We start from the raw sequence: 19,626 nt of genomic DNA on the forward strand, positions 1-19,626 counted from the left end.
AGTGTGGGGGGAGGAGGAGGAGGCGGGGGGGGGGGGGGGGGGGGGTCATTTTCAAACAGCGGTGAGAGGCGAGGGGCCGAACTCCGTGTTGAGGAAGGTGAAGCCCTGGAAGTCCTCCTGGTTGATGGCTGCTAGAATCTCCGGGTCGGACGGTGTGAGCGCCGACGGAGCCGCCGTGAAGAACTTGTCGAAGTTCTCGCCTTTCTTCCCGCCCTGTGGAGGGGAGGAGAAGAAGAAGAAGAAGAAGAAGAAGAAGAAGAAGTAGAGCAAACACTCGCATCCTTCCTGATGAACAGCGACAATTAAAAGCCAGTCGACCGTTTTCCGCTGTAAGTACAGAATCTGTCCGGGGCTACGGAATATGTCCGGGGTGTTACGGCAACTTTATTAGGACAAACTACATTGAGGTCGGATAGATATGTGTATGTAGTTTGTAGTAGATGTAGTTTGTCCTTATAGAGTTGCTGTAAGACCCAAAAAACAAAGGCAAACAGATAACGAACGAATGAGCAGATGAATGATAGATATATAGAATCATATTGAATATATGTATATATAGGTATATATGATAGAACGAATGAATGAACAAATGAACAAACGATAGATGTCAATCTATCTATCTATCTATCTGACTGCTATGTAGTTTGTCCTAATAGAGTTGCCATAAGACCCCAGATTGATAGATAGACAGAATCATATTATATATACATACATATATATATGTGTGTACATATGATAGAACGAACGACAGATAGAATCATATTATATCTATAATAGAACGAACTAACGATATCTATCTATCCGACCGCGATGTAGTTTGTCCTGATAGAGTTGCCGTAACACCCCGGACACATTCCGTATCCCTGGACAGATTCTGTACCCACACCGGCGCCAGAATCAAGTCGGACTTTTCAAAATCGCCGCCGGCTTATGCAACCTTCTTCAGTTCGCTCACACCCTCGCTTGCCCTGGCGAGCTTTCCGACCGCCGCTCCGCCGCCACAGCGTGAGCTCCGCTGAACGATCCGAATTTCATTTGGCTAATGGGCCTGACCTCTGACCTCCAGAACCAAGCCGCAGGAGTCCCGGGGGTGTGTGGGGGGCGGGGGGGGCGCCGGTCGTGAGGCCGGCTAATGATGCCGTGCATTTGCATATGTAGGAAGGGGCGGGAGCGGGCACGAGCCGGAGGTCAGAGGTCACGTCTGCGGCGGCTCGGCGCTGTCTGTCGCTCTCAGCCTCCCGGGCGGAGGTGAGTGAGCGCACGAGAGGAGGTGGGAAGGGAGGGGTTTGGGGGGAAGTGGGGAGGAGCGGAAGTGGGACTCAGAACTGGCCGACACACGATGCGTGTAGGGAGACGAGGGAGAGCGTGGGAGTCGGAGAGAAGATGGAAGTGACAGCCACAATTCCCTGAATGTGCCCTTTGTACAGCCGAGGGGAGGGAGGGAGAGGGAGAGAGAGAGGGAGAGAAAGAGAGAGGTCGGACAGAGGGAGGGAGAGTAAGAGATGGACAGGGAGAGAGAGAGAGAGAGAGGGAGGTCGGACAGAGGGAGGGAGAGTAAGAGATGGACAGAGAGAGAGAGGGAGAGAGAGAGAGAGAGGGTGAGAGAGGGAGAGGGAGAGAGAGAGAGAGGTCGGACAGAGGGAGGGAGAGTAAGAGATGGACAGAGAGAGAGAGGGAGAGAGAGAGAGAGGTCGGAGAGAGGGAGGGAGAGTAAGAGATGGACGGAGAGAGAGGTCGGAGAGAGGGAGGGAGAGTAAGAGATGGACAGAGAGAGAGAGGGAGAGAGAGAGAGAGAGAAGGCGTCCATCTGTTCACACTGACAGTTCTGGGTTTGAAGGGCGGCTGCAGCTCCAGCCTCTCCAGACGGTCCCAGTCGATCCAGCGGAAGAATGGATGTTCCCTGATCTCCCTCTCGGCGTCCAGTCCTCCTCCCAGGCGCTTGGCAGGGTTCTTTGTCAGGAGCTTCGGCGGTACAGAAGACAAAAAGCAGGAGAGCGGCATTGGCTCCGCTATCAGGGCAGAGCTGCACTCATTTCCTTCTCTTTTACAGTTAATGAGTGAACAGGAATTAGCTTTGGAATTCAAACAAAGGTAGTTTGGACACATTTTGTGTGGCTGTCAGTGTGGAAACTATGGAACTGCATTAAAATGTAGATTAGAGTGGAGCACGTCGTCAACCACGTCCACCGAGGAACCAATAGATGTTTCAGCTCTGGAGGTACGACGTGCACATGTCCGATTCCCACCAGGCTAAACTTGAGGCTTCTAACTTTTGCACCAAATGCTAAATCTTCATTCTTACAGGTTTCTTTGCACAGCTTAGAGCACACAGGGCACAAGACATTTACTCTGCCAAAGTGAAATATGACTGGAATTGCAACATCACGCAACGGCGCTCAAAATGCTCAGGCTCACGTTTATCTTAATTGCGAGGAGACGGAGGAGGAACTCACCCCTTTGCAGATAGCGACGGCCTCGCGGGAAAGGCTTTTGGGGTAGGAGACGCACTGCTCCATGATGCACTGGAACAACTCCTCCTCGTCAATTCCATCAAAAGGTGGCTGGAGGCGAGAGATAGAGAGGCGGCAGTGGGAGGGGGGAAGACATGGCGCAGAGTCTGCGAGCAAACTGAAGGCAAATAAATGGAAATGAAAGTTCCTTTCAAAGTCTTTCTTTGGGGCCGCAACAAAAGGACGTGCACGGGCGGCTTTAGGGGTCCGTGCACGCGCACGCGCGCGGCTCCATCCTTTGTGAGATCGAGCCGCGGTTTTATTACCTGTCCCGCCAGCATCTCGTAGAGCAGCACACCGTAGGACCACCAGTCCACCGCCTTGTCGTAGGGCTGGTAGGCCACGATCTGCAGAGAGACAGAGACCAGATGAAGGAGGAGGGAGACCACGGGGCGAGAGTGAGAGGAAGAGTCGCTAGGGCGGTGGGGGGGTGGAGGGAGGGACTGGGAAAGAGGGAGAGAAAGGGAGGGAGGAAGAGAGTGAGGTAGGGAGGTAGGGAGGAAGGGAGGGAAGAGGGAGGGAAGTAAGGAGGTAGGAGGAAGGGGGAGAGTGAGTGAGGTAGGAAGGGAGGAGGAAGGAGAAAGGGAAAGAGGGGGTGAAGTAAGGAGGAAGGGAGGAAGGGAGATAGTGAGGGAGGTAGGGAGGGAGAGAATGCATTGCATGAGGATGAAGGGATGGAGGGAGGGAGAGAAGGTATGAATGGGCTCAGGAGAAATCAGTGCACGACTCAGGATTAAGTGTGTTTACGGATTTGTTTGTTTCCCGCGTGTGTGTTCTTCAGAAGGAGCAGTAGAGGAACCCCCCCCCAACCCTCCCTCTCCCCCTGAGGAAACACACTGCGTCTCATCCAAAATGGCAGATGTTGGAGAATCAATGGTTGTTTACAGAAGAGTCAACCCCCAGGGGGCGCCGGGGCGACGTTTACAGAAGCACAGACAGCCGCATCGTTTCCCTCCCTCGTTCTCCGCCGCCCGTCTGCTGCCTCTCCAACTGCTGCGCCGTGCAGACGAGCTGCTCATCACCTCGTCTCCTCCGAGGCTCTCATCGCGGAGTCGGACCGCGTGACGCTTCAAAACGCTTCAAACGGCACTTTGCTGTCAGACGAAAAACTGCTTTTTGATGTCTCCGAGTCGGATCGAAAACTAATTAGATCCTTCAAAAACAGTTTTTTTTTTTTTTTTTTATAAACAAATCCGAGGCAGCTAATTACCCCAAATTACACTCGTCAAGCTCGGTGGGGAACAACGCTCGTGAAGCAACGTCTCCGAAGGACGTTTACGGTTTCTTTGCGTAAACGCTAAGCGCCACGCCGCCGCTAATTTAATCAAGCAAAGTTAATCACGTGAAAATGCCGACGAGGTCAGAGATGAGTGAAGGGCGTCGAGCGAGGCGGCGGGGCGCGGCGGACGGACCGCCAACCTCGGAGAGCTGCGGAGAGCCAGACGTGGTGACACGTGTGAGGCGAAATCAGACGAGGGTCAAACAGAAGGAGGTGAAGTAGAAATTGTTCCAAATCATCGTCAGCTGCTGCTACTGCTGCTGTAGCTCCTGCATTTTATGAAATACTGACGACTCTTTAGGAACCTGAACTAACACTAGTACTACAGGCCATGGATGTATTATCAGAACTGGATACTGCACTGGCAATATGGCGGCGCGCCATAGTTACAGAGGCATGATGGGAAGTGACAATACTGCTACATGCTCTATGGGCCTATTAGTGCAGAAGTCAAAAACGTTTTCGGCATCTCCACTGGGTGAGCAACTCCATTTAAATGAATGGGAGCCATGTTGGATCCCAGGGACTTGGTCCTGTAAAGGGAACACATTAGCAAGCCAGCTGATGTAATGCTAACGTAAACTAGAAACTGTTTGCTTTGGCCGTTTATAGAGTGCGTTAAGTGTCCGGACAGAGTGAATTTTTTTTTTCGTGAATATCAAATGAAAAAAAAACTCGAGATTCGCTCGGAACGCGGCCTTTCCCACGCACCTCGGGGGCGATGTAGTCCGGCGTGCCGCAGAAAGTGCGCGTGGTGTCGCCCCCGAACATCCCCTCCCTGCACATCCCGAAGTCGGCGATCTTGATGTGGCCCTCGCTGTCCAGCAGCACGTTATCCAGCTTCAGATCCCTGGAAAGAGACAGAGAGAGAGAGAGAGAGAGAGAGAGAGGACAAGACGGATGACGGGGGGAATGAATCATTCTGATGGACGACGTATTTATAACAGCCATTAAACCACAGGTGACAGAATGAATCTGTGTCGCGGCTCACGGCGCCAAAAGCGACTTCTCCACCTGTAAATGATGCCTTTGCTGTGCAGGAAGAAGAGGCCGACCGCAACCTCCGCTGCGTAGAACCTGCAGAAGGAGGGGTTGGGGGAGGACGGGCGGGAGAGAACATTTCGTGAGAGTGCGTGTGGCCGGGCGCCCGCATGTGCGCGTGTTGTTTCATCTTCCGGAAAAAATTGGGAAAGGTTTTTTTTTTTTTTCTTTCCAGCGACGGAAGGCTGATGAAAGGAGAAGAAACCCCGGCAGATGAAAGGCGGAGTAATGATGACGGGAAGATGGAAATGAGCAGCGGCGCAAGAATTGGTTTTAGATGATTGATCAAAGTTTATTGATTAGACGAACAAGCGGAGGAGGGGAAGTTAGATGAAACTGGGAGATTAGTGGGAGGAGACATTCGGGGGAAAATGAGGAGGAGGAGGGTGGGGGGGGGGGGGACCGCAGCCTCTGATGGCTTCTCCTCGAGTCGCCAGGTAGGACGGACAAAAGGAAGCAAGCTGCGCGTGCGGCGGGGAGAGAGAGCGGGGCGGTAACGGAATGGCGGGAAAACCGGGACGATGGCAGTGAAAGGTGGTCAGAGGGAGGGAAAAAAAAAGTTGCTCTTCATCGTCTTCATCTCCTTCATCCGCGCCGGACTACGTACGCTGCGTGAGCCTCTTTGAACTTGCCGACGATCTGGATGTGGAACATGAGATCCCCCCCGTTGACGTACTCCATCACGTAGTACAGGCGATCCTGCGGGGAGCGAACACAGGGAGGCGCTGTTCACAAGCAGACGCGCAGACACTCAGAAAGAAGAGTCGGCTCTTGTTGGAAATTTTTTTTAAAGGAGCAACTCTGACCTTAAAACGAATCACTCATTTTATAAATAGAAAAATAAAACCTCAGAGCCAACGTGGCCTCAAACAACCCCCTCTGGTGGACGGAGGCAGCAGCCAAAACTGCTGGGCAGCTTTAACAGCGTGTGTCTATAGTTTTATGGACGAATTAATGGAGTTTATATGGTCGGTTGCAATAATAATAAAAAAAGAAAAATCTGGCACGCACCTCGGTCTGGAAGGCGCAGTAGAGGGAGGTGAGGAAGTGAGGGCGGGAGGAGAGCGCCAGCACCCTCTTCTCCACCATGGCGCTCTCCGTGTCCTCGTCCTGGAAGAGGACGTCCTTCTTCAGCACCTTGACGGCAAAGAGGCGCTCGCTGCCTCGCTCCTCGGCCAGCAGCACCTGCAGAAAACGTGTCGGGAATTCAACAGAAGGCCAGTCGCCGCCTTCGTTGTCCGGACAGTAAACAAACTTGGCCTTCGCTCGTAGGGAGCACAGCAGTTCTTCGCTCGGAATTATTGAAGCGAATTCTCATTGACACTCTCATTTTTAAAACTCTGGAACCAATTATCCCGTGCACTGCACTGTGGGGCTGGCAGCGCAGTTTTTTTCCTCTCTCCTTTTTTTTCCTTTTTAGGTCACTGTGTTATAAACGACCGGGTGCTAAAATAAATCACCAAATCAGGCAGGCAGAGTATCAAGAGCCGCGCGGAGGCGAGGCGGCGAGAGGAAGATTCCCTGCCGCGTTAATGAGCGAAGGAGGGGGGAAAGAAATTTGAGCTACTTTCGACCGGCGTGCGGCGAGCGGCGTTTAATTAAAACAGGCTCTCCGCCCGCAGATGTTTGACTCGCGTTAATGTCGTGAACGGGAAGATGTGAAGCAGGTCTCGTGTATTCTCCCTCTTTCTTCCCCCCCCCTCACGAGACATTAAAACTACATTGAGCGGCTTAATTTCATGGCGCCTGCGAAACTGGCTGCCGGCGGGCTGCTGTAATGAAGCAGTAATTTCCAACAATGGGAGTCCGCCGGCCCCCCCCCCCCCGGTTCCACTGTGGTTCAAGGGTAAGACACTGCGCGGTGAAGAGCGCTGACAGTGATTAAATAAATAAATAAATTGCTACATAACAGTAACTGGATCTCCAGCATGTGCTGTGGCATTGACTGAAAGAGCTTCAGCGAAGCAGCAACAGACTCCGGGTGGCTGTTGGAAGGAGAGCTGCTTTGTTTTGCAGTTGCTTACGTGGGATTGGACAGTGACCACTCGAAGGGAGGGGCTGAACGAAGGGTCAGTTTTGAGGCCCCCTCCTGGAGTTGTTTTGGCAGTTAAAGGCTGCGTTCACACTGCAGGCGAATCTGATTCGAATCAGATTCTTCCTCAAATCTTCTCCATCTCAAATTTTTAGGGCTGTCTGTCCACACTGTTTTTAGTGTCAAGTGTCCAAATGGGATGTGGCTCTGTTCAGACTGGGCCACATGATTGACCCATCTGACAGGTTGCTGTAGCAACGACGTCGGAGTGGAGGCGTCGTCCAGCGTAGCGTGTAGCGTGTGACGTCATATAATTGCGACAGCGGCACTTGTTGCGATACAAGGCCTGGAGCTCGGCTTGAATGGAGCGACAGTATCTCCCCACACACTGATGAGCCAATGGGTTTCCTCCTCTGTCCAGCAACTGCTCTTCTCTACTTCTTCAGTCTGCTCCATTACATTACAGCCCCGCACCTGAAATGGCGCCCTCTGGTGGCGCATTGGGTCTTGCGTCGCGTAGAGTGACGTCACGGGCAGTCAAAACCCATCGGCGTGTTTGGAGCCGTTCACACTGAGATGCATCTGTCCAAATGCCATTTTGAAACTCCCTCCCGAAGGCGGTTTCAATCCGTTTTTGCAAAAATCGTATTTGGTGTGATTTGTGACTGTTCAGACTACAAAAGAGCCATCCGGTTTCAATCTGGATGGGCTAAAAATCAGATTCTGGCTGGCAGTCTAAATTGGCTCATAACGAGACAACAACCAAAACATTTTCAGTTTTACATTTTTTCATACTGTAGTTTTAATGAAGTAGCAAAGAAAGGCACAGATGGGTCAGAGTGGACAGCACTGGCTGGCCCAGACCCTCCCGAGCGCCTGGCCTGTGTGTTTGCATCCCCGGGGTTTTGTCTCTCCTTCCTTGAGTCACTCTATTTTTTCTTCTTCTTCTTCTTCCCGCACATCTTACGTAAGCGGAGTCTATTTCTCCCGTTCTCTCCGGACTCTTCCGTGACAGTTATAAAACACAGCGGAGGGGGCGGCGGTGGTGGGGGGGTTTCAGAGGACTCAAAACTCACTTCATCGTCATCACGCTTCATCTACTGGGGAATTAAAGGGAAAATGGAGAGCAGATGCTCCCTTGAAATGAACACCTCGGAGGAGGAGGAGGCGCGTAGGAAGACAGCCAGTCGGAGCTCACGACTGCCGACAACAATGAAAGGAAAGAAGAAGAAGGAAAAACAATTAGCTGAGGGTTAAATTAATCGTTTGGCAGCAGGTACCGGGAGAAACGATGGCGGTGGGCAGGAGAGAGAGAGAGAGAGAGAGAGAGAGAGTGAGAGAGAGAGAGAGGGAGGAACGACTTATTCTGCCAGGCTCTCCCCTGGAGCAGCTGCATGAAATGCCACTGAAAGGTCAAGTCCATCAATAGGAAGAATCATTTCAGAAGCCAGGAATAATGTTTGTTTGTTTAGAGCGTGAATGGCCCCTCCGCTATCGCTTACAGCTCTCGGATCACAGGTGCTGATTGTGTTGAAGGATGACATTTGGTCTCAGCGGCCGCGGGTGGTGTTTTTTTTTTTCTTTCCTTCTTCCTCCCCTTTTTCCTCTCCTTTTCTTACCTTGCCAAAGCTGCCTTTGCCCAGCACCATCAGGAAGTTGAAGTCGTGGATTCCCATTTCGACTCTGGCGGGGCCGATGTTGTGGACGGGGGCGCAGGGCAGCGCGGCGGTCGGGGTCACGGCCGTGGGGAAAGACTCGCACAGCGGCACGGGGAGGACGGGCTGCGGCAGGGAGGGCGCCGTCGTGCCGTCCGGCTGAGGCTCCTGGAGGAGGCGCAGGGATGGAGGTCAGCATGGAACACACAGACGCACACACACATTGCAATCAGTCCTGCTTCTAGATTCACAGCACTAGTGTAGTGCCTGAGGAAAGCCTTTATTTTGGTAGGGAAGGGCACAGTAACAATTAGGAATGCACTCATACCGATACCAGCATCGGGTATCTGTACCAATACCGGGATTGAGTACTCCACCCATACCCGTAAAATACGTGCTGATACCACGACAATGATACCAGATGTATATGTATGTGTATGACAATTTAGTTAAATTTGTGTTTGTACAGCAGTGAAACTAGAAAAACATGCTGAGGATCTGTGGTACAATAAAAAAAAAAGTTCTATAAAGTGTAACTGCCTTATTAAATGCTCAGTATTGGTGAGTATTGAAATGAAAGTACTCGTTCTGTAAAAAAAACAAAAAAATAAAAAAAAGTTGTTGTCGGTGAATCCATAGCAAGAGCAGTAAGTATTGTTCTGGTTTTACGTTGTTGTTCAGGCCACAAGTGACACACACGGATTTAAGTGACACACACGGGGGACAAAAACACAAGTGTAGGACAAAGCTACATGCTAGCTTTGTGTGCGAGTCGCGAGAACCACAGACATCCTGACAGTAACAGAGAAAATCGCACACTGCCGTGTTTCCGCTGCCCTCTGCGTGACGCCTTCACGTACAGCAGAGATTTGAAAGAGCGGCGGTGATGTTCGTCATGACATTTTGAATGTGTGGTGGCAAAAGAAATGTATGAAGAATTAATGTAGAGGAAACTTGTATTGAAGAGATGGCAGGACAATCCTGCACCCTAGTGGAGGAGGAATCGAACAGAGGAGGGCAGGAAGTCCATGTAACATATGGCCTCATTATTCGGCCAGAGAACCAGATATAAATCTTCTGGGTTTTCTTTTTTTTCTTCACTGGATGAACTTGTGAGCCAGGAGATCCTGACACCGCCACGGTAGCAGCGGCGTACAGTAATTATAACCTGATGGGCCGCGCCAAAGCCCCGAGGAAACACGGCCATTAGCTGGGCAAATCGGGGGAAGGGGAGGGGCCGGAGTGAGTTTTCTTACCTGCAGGTCCGGATCCGGTACCGGGATGTTGTAGTACTCGCCCTCATCTTGGGCCAGCAGTTTGAACCAGCCGCTGATGGGTCGCCGGAAGATCTCGCTCACGCCGAACGACAGCGCCCCCATGAAGTCGTTCCTGGACGTGCGGTCCCAGTCCCACACCTCCACAGACAGCCGCCTGTCCCACTGGTGGCCGCGCACCGAGCTGGGGAGGCAAACAGAAGCAGAGTGTGACGGTGACTGAATGAAGGAGATGGTCCGGTCCGGTACTGAGGCCCAGAGTCGCTAAACAACAGTGCAAGACTTTTACAAAGTTTGAGACAAATTCACATTGGAAAAAACAAAAACAAAAACACAAGATTTTAATAAAATACGTGACCGAAAAAGACAGCGCTGAAGTGTGACACACACAAATTGTATTGTCAGATTTGTAATACATTTTTTTTTTAAATTCATTTCATTGAATGATGGAATGCCATTCGGAGTATTATTATTATTTATGTATTTGTTTGTTTGTTTGTTTTTTTTGTTTTGTTTTTTAAAAAGGAAACTCCAATTTATGTGAAACATTTTTTTGTTTAAGTTTAATGTTTTATGTTTAAACCCAACAATAATTAGTGGAACATCTCTTGGTTCGTCACTAGGCGGCAGTGCAGCGGTCTCTCTCAGTCACTAACGTGTGGACTGAAGCTACTTCCTCATTCCGCTGAAGAGGCTTAGAAGAGGGAAACTGTCGAAAAGCTACATGTATCGATGATTAATAATGTTATGCATAACTACGGTTCAGTTTTGAGATGCTAGCTAGACTTCTAGAGGGTTTGTATCCATAATTCAAAGCTGTATGATATTTCCAGGTTTTCATGTGCCTCGTAAAATGGCGAACTCGTCCTGCTCGTGTTGCTCACGGAAAAATAAGACACTTATCTCAAAGGCACCAGATAATTTATACCGCATGTGAAAAAAAAACCCAACAACAACCAAGACAACTATAAGATGTTAAAGAATGTTACATTTTTCTACTGACTCCATGTATCATAGCGTATCATAGGACAGCTCCCAGCTTCCTGTCACAAGATGGCGCCGTCCATGGCTGCTATGGCACTGACGTGTGTTGTGTTCTGTCTAAGGTTTGTGTACGTGTCCTGTGAGCCTTCTTACAGTAAAGAAGAGTTGCTGCACTTTAGGGGTTTTACCCCACCGGACCTTTTTCCAACATTACTCACCCGCTCGTGGAGACGCATCTGAAGCCGGCAGACCCAGACGAGGCTGTACGGCTGGAGGGTTTTTCCGCGTTCCGTGCCGACAGAGACTTCGAGGGAGTAGCGAAGTCGCGTGGAGGTGGATTAATGTTCTAAGTGAACGATCGCTGGTGTTCCGACGTGACAGTGTTGCAACAACACTGTTCCATTGACATTGAAACTCTCTTCATAAGCACTCTTAGAGGGAAAATATTTTTTGTTTTTTGTTCTCCCCCCGCACCCCCCCAAGCCGTGCACTTTGTGCACGTATTCAGGTGTGGGTGTGTTTCTTCTACATGCCTTCCAATCTGTAAAGACTGTGAATGACTCACAAGGTGAAACTCTCGTTCCACACAGGGTTGAGTGTGGAGCGGATGGTCTTGGTCTTCTGTTTGCTGTGGCTCTTCGGGTCCGGAATCAGTTTGAGTTTGACATAGGGGTCCGACAGGCCGTTTGGATCCATGGGCATCAGGTTGCGAGCTTCGCGCACTGGAGACCAAGACAGTGAACAGAGTTGTCATGAAACGAATGGAGAGAATGTCCCCTCCACCCCTCCTGCCATTTCCCCCTCACCTGTGACGAAAACATCCTCCGACTCCCCCCTGATGGTCAGGTGGATCCTGCCCCTCTTCTCCGTGTGGTCTTGGCCACACAGACTGGGAACACTGGTCTCGCAGCGTCGGTGGACATTCATGTCACAACCTCACACACACACACACACACACACACACACACACACACACACACACACACACACACACACACACAGACACACGCAGAAGTGTTTGAAGACTTTCTTGAATTTAGATTTTGCTGTGGTGAAATGCTAAACTTTTTTTTTTTGCACGTAACGTCGTCTCAGTGGTCTTCAACACGATGCCACAAGCAGTAACGGACAAAAAAAGTTAGCATCCCCAAAAGTGACAACATTTTGTTGTTGCTCTGCACAGCCACACTCCTCCCTCGCAAGACCTTAAACAATGTCAGATCAGTTGGTTACTTTGTTTTTACAGGAAACCTTTGGCTTTGCCCCTCCAAAGTGAATGAAATGAACTGCGCGGGAAAGTTGTTTTCCCCTCAAAACTTTTAAACATATATGACAATGAACCAAGGAGATTTTCTGATATTTATCTCCGGAGTGTCGAGGTGAAACTCACTGGAGCATTTCATGCCCTGGTGTATGAGGCCGTAGAGCAGCGAGCCGCAGTGGTCGCAGAAGGTGGGACTGGAATACGTCTGGACCTTGAACGTGTGTCGACTCTTCAGGTCCTGGAACACAAAGGAAACTGAGGCAAGGACTCGCGTGCATAAATTGCACAATATTATTATTATTTTTTTAATAGCATGATAGCATCAATTTGTATGGATGTTGCAATAGCTTATGCCATCATCATACATTGCGAGTACAATTAGTGGGAGGATGTTGCGCTGACGGTGTTCACCAACAATTAGATTTCTCTATAGGAACAGACATCCTGTATAAATGAGAGTGTATCACGGCAAGGTTTAGTTTGTGTGTGTGTGTGTGTGTGTGTGTGTATGATGAATTATTTTACCTCCCCTCTGCAACGCTATTTAAAAGCACTCCCTACTTGCTTCTGTGTGTTCCTCTCACTCTCAAACACACACACACACACACACACACACACACACACACACACACACAAACGCGCACGCACACGCACACACACGCGCACAAAACGAGTGTGTTCGCCTTGACCTCATTCTGGGGCAGCTCACATTGTCGCACAAGGAAAAAAACGACAGATCTGTTTCAGAAATCCTTGGGACGCTGCAGAGTGGAAGACTGTGGCAGGTGCTGCCGCCGCCCCTCCTTCATCTAATTTCCCCATCTTATCAGTCGCAGACCACTCCTCATCCTCTTCCCCCTGGTCTTTATCTCAAACCCTCCCTATCTCCGAGACCTTGCTGATGACACGACACCAGCGGAGACGTCAGCGATAGTCGGCGACAAAGATGTCTTGATGAGTCACACACACCTGTTTCCGTCCCCGACCGACGGCTAAATAAGAGGGTGACGATAATAATGATGATGATGACGGTGGTGATGGTAAAATAAATAAATAAATAAACGTGGAAAAATATTGGAGCGAATGTATGCTGGCGCAGCTGCTCACATCTGGCTTGGGGCCTGCGACTGAGCCGGGACATGTGAAAGTCACAAACTCGTGACATCGTTTGTGGACCACGAAACTGCAAACTGTGGAGGGAGACGGGAGAGCGAGAGGGAGAGAGAGTCAGAGTGAGTCGATAAAAAAACGATCAGAAAGGAGGAAATAAAATTGGGTCGAAATAAAAGGCGAGTTTATCTTTACCTTGACATTGGAATCCTTGTTTGCCGATGCCCCTGAGAGAGAAAGGGAATAAGGACTTAAACACAAATGAGATTGTTTCTTTCAGGAGAAACATTCTGCTTCTTAAAGGTTTTTTTTGTTTTTTGTTGCTCCAGCCAGAGGAAAAACAGATAATGACACCGAGAGAGAGAGAGACAGAGACAGAGAGGCGAACGACCTCGGCCTTCATCCCAACAATGAAGCCACCCGGAGCTGTTAGAGGCGACACACTTGATAAACAAAGTCATTAAGTGCGAAGTTTGAACGCTCTTCTCTCGGCCGATCGCTGGCCTTTCCCTGAGCAGCGTCAATTGTTGTCATCCTGTCACGCTCTCTCTCGTTCTCGCACACACACACACACACACACACACACACACACACACACACACACACACACGAGCGCCCAAACACAATTCTTCTATTTCCAGAACTGCGGAGTTGGCAGGTTTCCAATGTCTCCTCAGAGCTTTAATTGAATAATTAAAGCCATTGATTGGCTAAAGAGTCCACTCAGCAGCTCGCCTGCTGTGAATCAACTTTTGATTAGGAGGTTCGGGGGGGGGGGGCGACAGGAAAACGCGACACCGAGAGCTCCTCCGCCGTCACGGCGCACACACAACACACCCAGGAGGGTTTGCAGCAAACTGACCATAATGGCTGAACTGAAATCAGCTCGCCGTATGTCTGGGCAATAATTAAGGGCGAGGTTGTGCGGGGGGGGGGGGGGGGGGGGGGATCTGATCCTTCAAGCAGCATTCAGCCAGGGAGGTCGAAGTGCTGCATCCGTGCATGAGGCCAGGTTTGCTCTCGGCCAGCAGAGGGCAATAGAGAACCAAAAATACATCCGTTTATTCAACTTGCAGGTCGTATCGAGGGAGACTCGCTGCTTTTTATCATCTTCTAGGATCAGAGTAATATCTCCCACGATGGAAGAACAAGCCAGTGGAAAACATTACACAAGAAAAGGTCAAAACTTGGGATATAGCATGACTTCTCAGCTCATGTCATTTTTTTTGCGAGCAGAAATACATCACGCACAGTATTTGATATGATATGAACAAAGTGCCCAGCAACAGCAGGACAGGAGCAAGACGTGACCTAGCATCAAATAGCATTTTGGACCACGGTTGTGCTGTTGCCAAGACCCTCCCCTGGAAGAGCCGCTGTCCAAAGCCAACCAGGCAAGGGCTTAGCAGAAGCTAATATGTGGTGGTGGTGGTGTGTTAAACTGGCAGCCAACACTGAGAAAAGTTCGAAGGGGGATGTTGGATTTTTCACCTCCCCGAAGCAGGAAGCAAGAAAAGAGATGTAGCATGTGGGTAGAGCAGTGCGGAAGACTGCATGAACAGCTGAGCGCATCAAAAATGAATGAGAGCACCTTCCTTTTCCGTGCCTAGCGGTGCCAGACAGGTTTGGGAGGCTTTGAACAAATTTTTTTTACATTATTTTGGGGTTCAGTCTCTGTTAGCGAAAATACAGTGAAGAATACATACAATTCAACGGTCTTTCCCAGGACGTAGGGTTTACATGACAAAGCTTAAACACACATACTAGTGTGTGTGTGCGTGTGTGTGTGTGTGTGTGTGTGTGTGTGTGTGTGTTACAACGACCTCATGTTTAATACATACAGAGCAATTTCAAGCTAACTTACAAGGTGCACTGCATACCACAAGTGTGGAATCTGGCTAATAACTCTGTGTGTCATCATAAAACTGTGTTGAACTCAGCTGGTTTCAGAAATATGCAGTCTAAGCACGACTCGACAGAGGTGCTAACTAGCTTATATTAGCTATGAGCTTTGTATGCCAACTAGCCAGTTACCTACAGGGTTAATGCAACCCTTTAAAGATGTTGTGAATTTTTGCTTGCATGAACTGTAAAGTTGTGTGCCAGCTTTCATTATTCAATCATCTTGCCATTTAATACTCACGCACACAGACACTTTGTAAATCTGCCTACAGTCTCCTCATGATAGGCTTCCCAGCATGATTTGGTATGCTACTCACTGATGTAGCTGCAAACGCAGTATTCGGCAGAGTGGTTGCAAAAGCTTTGCAGCTGTAGCAGGAATAATCAAGGGTAGAGTTAACTTCCATATTTCCTTAATAAATAGTCAATACTTTGAGTGCATGAGTGTGTGAGGTGGGTTCGTAATGGGATTTAAAAGGCAGTGATGCAGTGGGATTTCAACGCAATCAAAACTGGCCCAAAACTGCATAATCTCAACTTTCGTGGAGGCATAAATGACATAACGCTACATATACACTAGCTAGCAATTGGCAAACATCTTAATTGCAGCATCATTAATTGCATACTTTTTTTTTTTTGCAGGATGTGTTTCATATGCGGTACCTTTTTGCTGCAACCCTCTGTTTGCAAGCCATCAAAAAAAAAAAAAGAAAAAAGTTGTAGTTGTAGTAGTGGGGGGGGGGAATTTGGGATTGTCACTTCCATTAAAAGCAACATGGCCAATGCGGATTTGGAACAACACTGGAGATTAGCGCGGCACACACTGAGTGTCTCGCACTGAGGCGTACTAACGGAAGTGTGCGATCTGGATCACAGTTTAGGGAATGTAATGAACAGTGGCTGAATTCCATTTAGCTTCAGCTTCAGTCCGGCTGCTGAAGTGCCGTCTCGCTGTCACAGCTTGCTGGGACACTCCAACCGAGTGGAGCCATCATGGAACCTATTTGTAACACTTGTACGCCACCCCCCACCCCCCCACCCCCCATACACACACACACACACACACACACACACACACACACTGACAAACTGAAATGCGCTCCGTGAAAAATGCCACCTGCCTTTGTCCTGGTATCCGTCTGCTGTATTATTCAATCCAGTTTTACACGTCAGGACACGCGGCCCTCTTCAGGACAGGATGCAACTGCATCCAAGCACACGTCTTGTCACGCGGCCTCCCCTCCATCTGACGTTACCCCACTCGACTGCGCTAACCAAAGGAGCGGCACATTCAATGATTAAACCAATTCACTTTTAGGACGACTACCAAAATCCTTTAATTCGTGGACCAATCGCGCGACAGAGTCAGCGTCTCTGCCGCGGTGTCTTTACATTGCAGCCAAGAGCGCGGCCCGTTGGAGAAGATGTCCTCAGATCTACCCAGAGGCTGCTGGCGCCCGCATCCGACACACACCCGCACCATATGCTCACACACGCAACCAAACAGGCTGCTCACTGCGTTGGCTTTTCATTAACACTGTGCACATGCAGGTCTGAGGAGGGAAGTTTAGCGCCGCTGAACTAAAAGATATTTTCCAATAAAAGAACGCAGCTCATGCGGTGATGTGTAGTGTTTTTTTTCCACGCTCCCAACAGACCACAGAGGAAGTTAAATAAATCAATCAACCCGCAGCCATTTCAGCAAATCCAACACCGTTTACAAATGAACACAGATGGCAGTGAAGATGCAAGCAAACGTCGAAACATTTCCCATTTTAATCGTGCCACAACTTGCAAATAAAATCCATCCAATGCTGCACGAGTGAGTGTTTCACACTGCGAGTCCGGAGGTAACACACTGACAGGGGTAGCCCAACGCCGTGAGAAGGCTTCCTCCTACACCACTGCCTTGCGTAGTCTTGGTGCTTTTTTTTCCCTTTTCAGTTTCTTTTCTCAACTACTCTAATTCTGTTCGGCAGCGCACGCATATAGCGACCAAATCAGAATTTATTCAAGTTGCTCGTGCGCCGTGTGGGCTGAGGCCAGAAGGTCGTGAGACCTGCTTGCTGGGTCAGTGTAGGAAGAGTGTGGATGGGAAAAAAAAAAAAGCCCGTCAGATGGATCAGTGGGATGTCTGAGGAGGCGGCTGAAGAACTACCAGGTGGGCTTGTGGTGGTGCAGCTGCGAGCGTGTTGCTCTCACCAGATGAAGTCGGTGCAGTGGCTGCAGAAGGTGGGCTGCTTGAAGAAGCGCGCCGTGAACTGGTGGTCCTTCACCTCCACGATCCTCTTGTGCTTGAGCGCCCCCTTCCTCTGGAAGACGGGGACCCTGGGCGGCGGGGAGAGCGGCGAGGGCAGCGGGGAGGGGACCGGCGAGGTGGGGGAGGAGGCCAGGGTCAGCGGGGAGGGGAGGGAGTGGGAGGGGGAGACCGGGGTGGACATGGCGCCCTGGAGGGGTGGGAAAAGGGGGGGGGGGGGACAAACGTTGAGCAGCAATAAGAAATAAATGAATGAAGAAAAAGACCTTGAAGGGTGAGAATGTAGGAGGAGGACGGGTGGGAGGGGGTGCGACAGGTCAAAGTCGCACGGCACATATAGGGAGGGGTGGAGGTGGTGGTGGTGGTGTGGTGTGTGGGGGGGTTGTAATGAGGGCGACAGCGAGGTTAATTCACACGCAGAGCCACAAACTCTCTTAAGAGACCCGCCGACGCTCAGCGATTAGCGAGACCCGCACGGCGTCCCACATACATTCTGCCCCCCCACCCCCTCCTCCTCACCCCTCCACCTCCTGTTGCCATGTCAACAACCCGCCCCCACCTGCTCCCGAACTACCAGAGCCCGTATCCTCGCCCGACTTCCTGCCTGCCCTTATTAGCAATTAGACCCATTTCTAAAAGTGAAACTCGCAAAGCGCCGCCGAGCGACATGTGCGTGTCGCGCGGGGACAGCGAGGTGTAATGGAGGAGGGAGACAGAGAGAGAGGGAGAGAGAGGGAGATGGAAAAAAAGTAAAAAAGTGCAGGCAACGGCAGAAATGTGAGCCGGAGACACAAAACTTCCTCGTTCCTACATCATAAATGAAACGCCCGCAAGCGGGTTTTGATGAATAAATAAATAAGCGACTGAGGCAAAAAAGAAGAAAACAATGTGATGCTGGGGGGGGGGGTTGATGAAGTGATGGTGTCACGGCGAAGACAAAAAGAAGAGGGGGGATGAAGGCGAGGACGTCACGGTGCTGGAGATCACAGAGACACGATACCTTGAATTCTCTGTGAGGCTCAATTAAAGGTCAGCGTTCCTCTCGTCCTCTGCTCTTCTCCCCCTCCTCCCTCTCTTCTCTCCGCAGGACCGGAGTGCCTCACCTGTAGCTTGTCACCTCAGAGCAAGGAGGAGAGACGTGACGAGAGGAGAGGAGATGGAGGAGCAGCAGCAGCGCAGAGGTAAGCGGAAGAAGAAGAAGAAGAAGAAGAAGAAGAAGAAGAAGAAGAAGAAGAAGAAGAAGAAGAAGAAGAAGAAGAAGAAGAAGAGTCGGCTTAACCGCCCAGCCGGAAAAAAAGGTAAGGAAACAAGAACAAAAAAAAAACAGTTTGCAGAACAATAAAAAGTAACAGCAACCAAAGAGAGAGAGAGTGAGAGAGAGAGAGAGAGAGAGAGAGACAGAGTGGAGCTTTCGAGGAAGCAGCGATGAAAGTGTGAGGTGGTAAGATATCCGTTAACCCAGCTGCAGGGTGAGGAGGAGGAGATGGAGATGGAGAGGTGGTGGTTCTCTTTCCAAGATTGACTCTCTTTTTTACCAAGAAGAGGACGAGCGAGAGAGAGAGAGAGAGAGAGAGAGAGAGAGAGAGAGAGATGGGGGGGAGGAGTGAGAGAGGGGAGGAGGGTGAGAGATGGAGGGAAACAGGCGGCAATTCATTTTCAAATCTGGGTTACTTCTCTCAGGAGATGATGGGGTGAGCGAGGCAGAGGAGGATGGAAGGAAGGAAGGGAGGAAGGGAGGAGGGAGGAAGGAGGGCGAGAGCCGAGCTGCCATGTTGCCACGGCAAGCGCAGCCAGCGCCAAATGTCACTCACTCACTTCCCCCAGAACAGAAAAGGAGAAACGAGAGCGGCGAGAACGAGAGTCAAGGCTATGAAGAAGAAGGAGAAGAAGAAGAAGGTGGACGCTGAGATTTTAAAACAACTTTGAAAAGAAGCAGGAGGTTAATGAGAGTTGGTGGATCTGGAAGCCGCTCAGTGTCTGCAGGCCTGCAGCAGAAACACTCTGGTCAAAGTGGAGAGGAGGCAGCGGACTCCATCCAGCAGGTTGCCCTGACATCAGCTGCTGCTGCTGCTGCTGCTGCCGCCGCTGCTCCACACTGCACTGAAACCAGGTCAGCTGAGCCTGATGGGAAGAGTAGTTTCCAAGACAAGAGGAGACTGCTCGTCCAATTGGTCCTCAGCCCCCACCATTAACACGACCCCCAACCCACCAACCAGAGTCAAGGACGGGCTCGCGGCTCGTCCTGCCGTCTGAAGGACGTCCCATTGACACAAGCAGCAGCACTAATATTGTTTCAGCCAACATCAGACAAGTGACGC

The 19,626-nt window shown here is 50.2% G+C and overlaps 1 protein-coding gene across 1 annotated transcript; it reads right to left on the reverse strand.

The window, feature by feature from the left end:
- On the reverse strand, positions 1–18,591 carry prkcg (protein kinase C, gamma). The gene is made up of 17 exons (XM_076041078.1): positions 18,309–18,591; positions 17,254–17,498; positions 13,345–13,376; positions 13,147–13,229; positions 12,166–12,277; positions 11,582–11,710; positions 11,341–11,497; positions 9,774–9,975; positions 8,482–8,685; positions 5,842–6,015; positions 5,438–5,529; positions 4,804–4,866; positions 4,501–4,639; positions 2,777–2,857; positions 2,454–2,561; positions 1,822–1,962; positions 1–213 (listed from the first exon to the last, which is right to left on the reverse strand). Exons 2-17 carry the CDS (start codon positions 17,490–17,492, stop codon positions 52–54), a joined length of 2,118 nt encoding a protein of 705 aa, XP_075897193.1. The 5' UTR covers positions 17,493–17,498; positions 18,309–18,591; the 3' UTR covers positions 1–51.
- Between the last annotated feature and the right edge of the window lie 1,035 nt (positions 18,592–19,626).

This window comes from Nelusetta ayraudi, unplaced genomic scaffold (genome assembly GCF_046127955.1).
Source record: "Nelusetta ayraudi isolate G7.1 ecotype Tasmania unplaced genomic scaffold, CSIRO-AGI_Nayr_v1 ptg000063l, whole genome shotgun sequence".
NCBI lineage: Eukaryota > Metazoa > Chordata > Actinopteri > Tetraodontiformes > Monacanthidae > Nelusetta > Nelusetta ayraudi.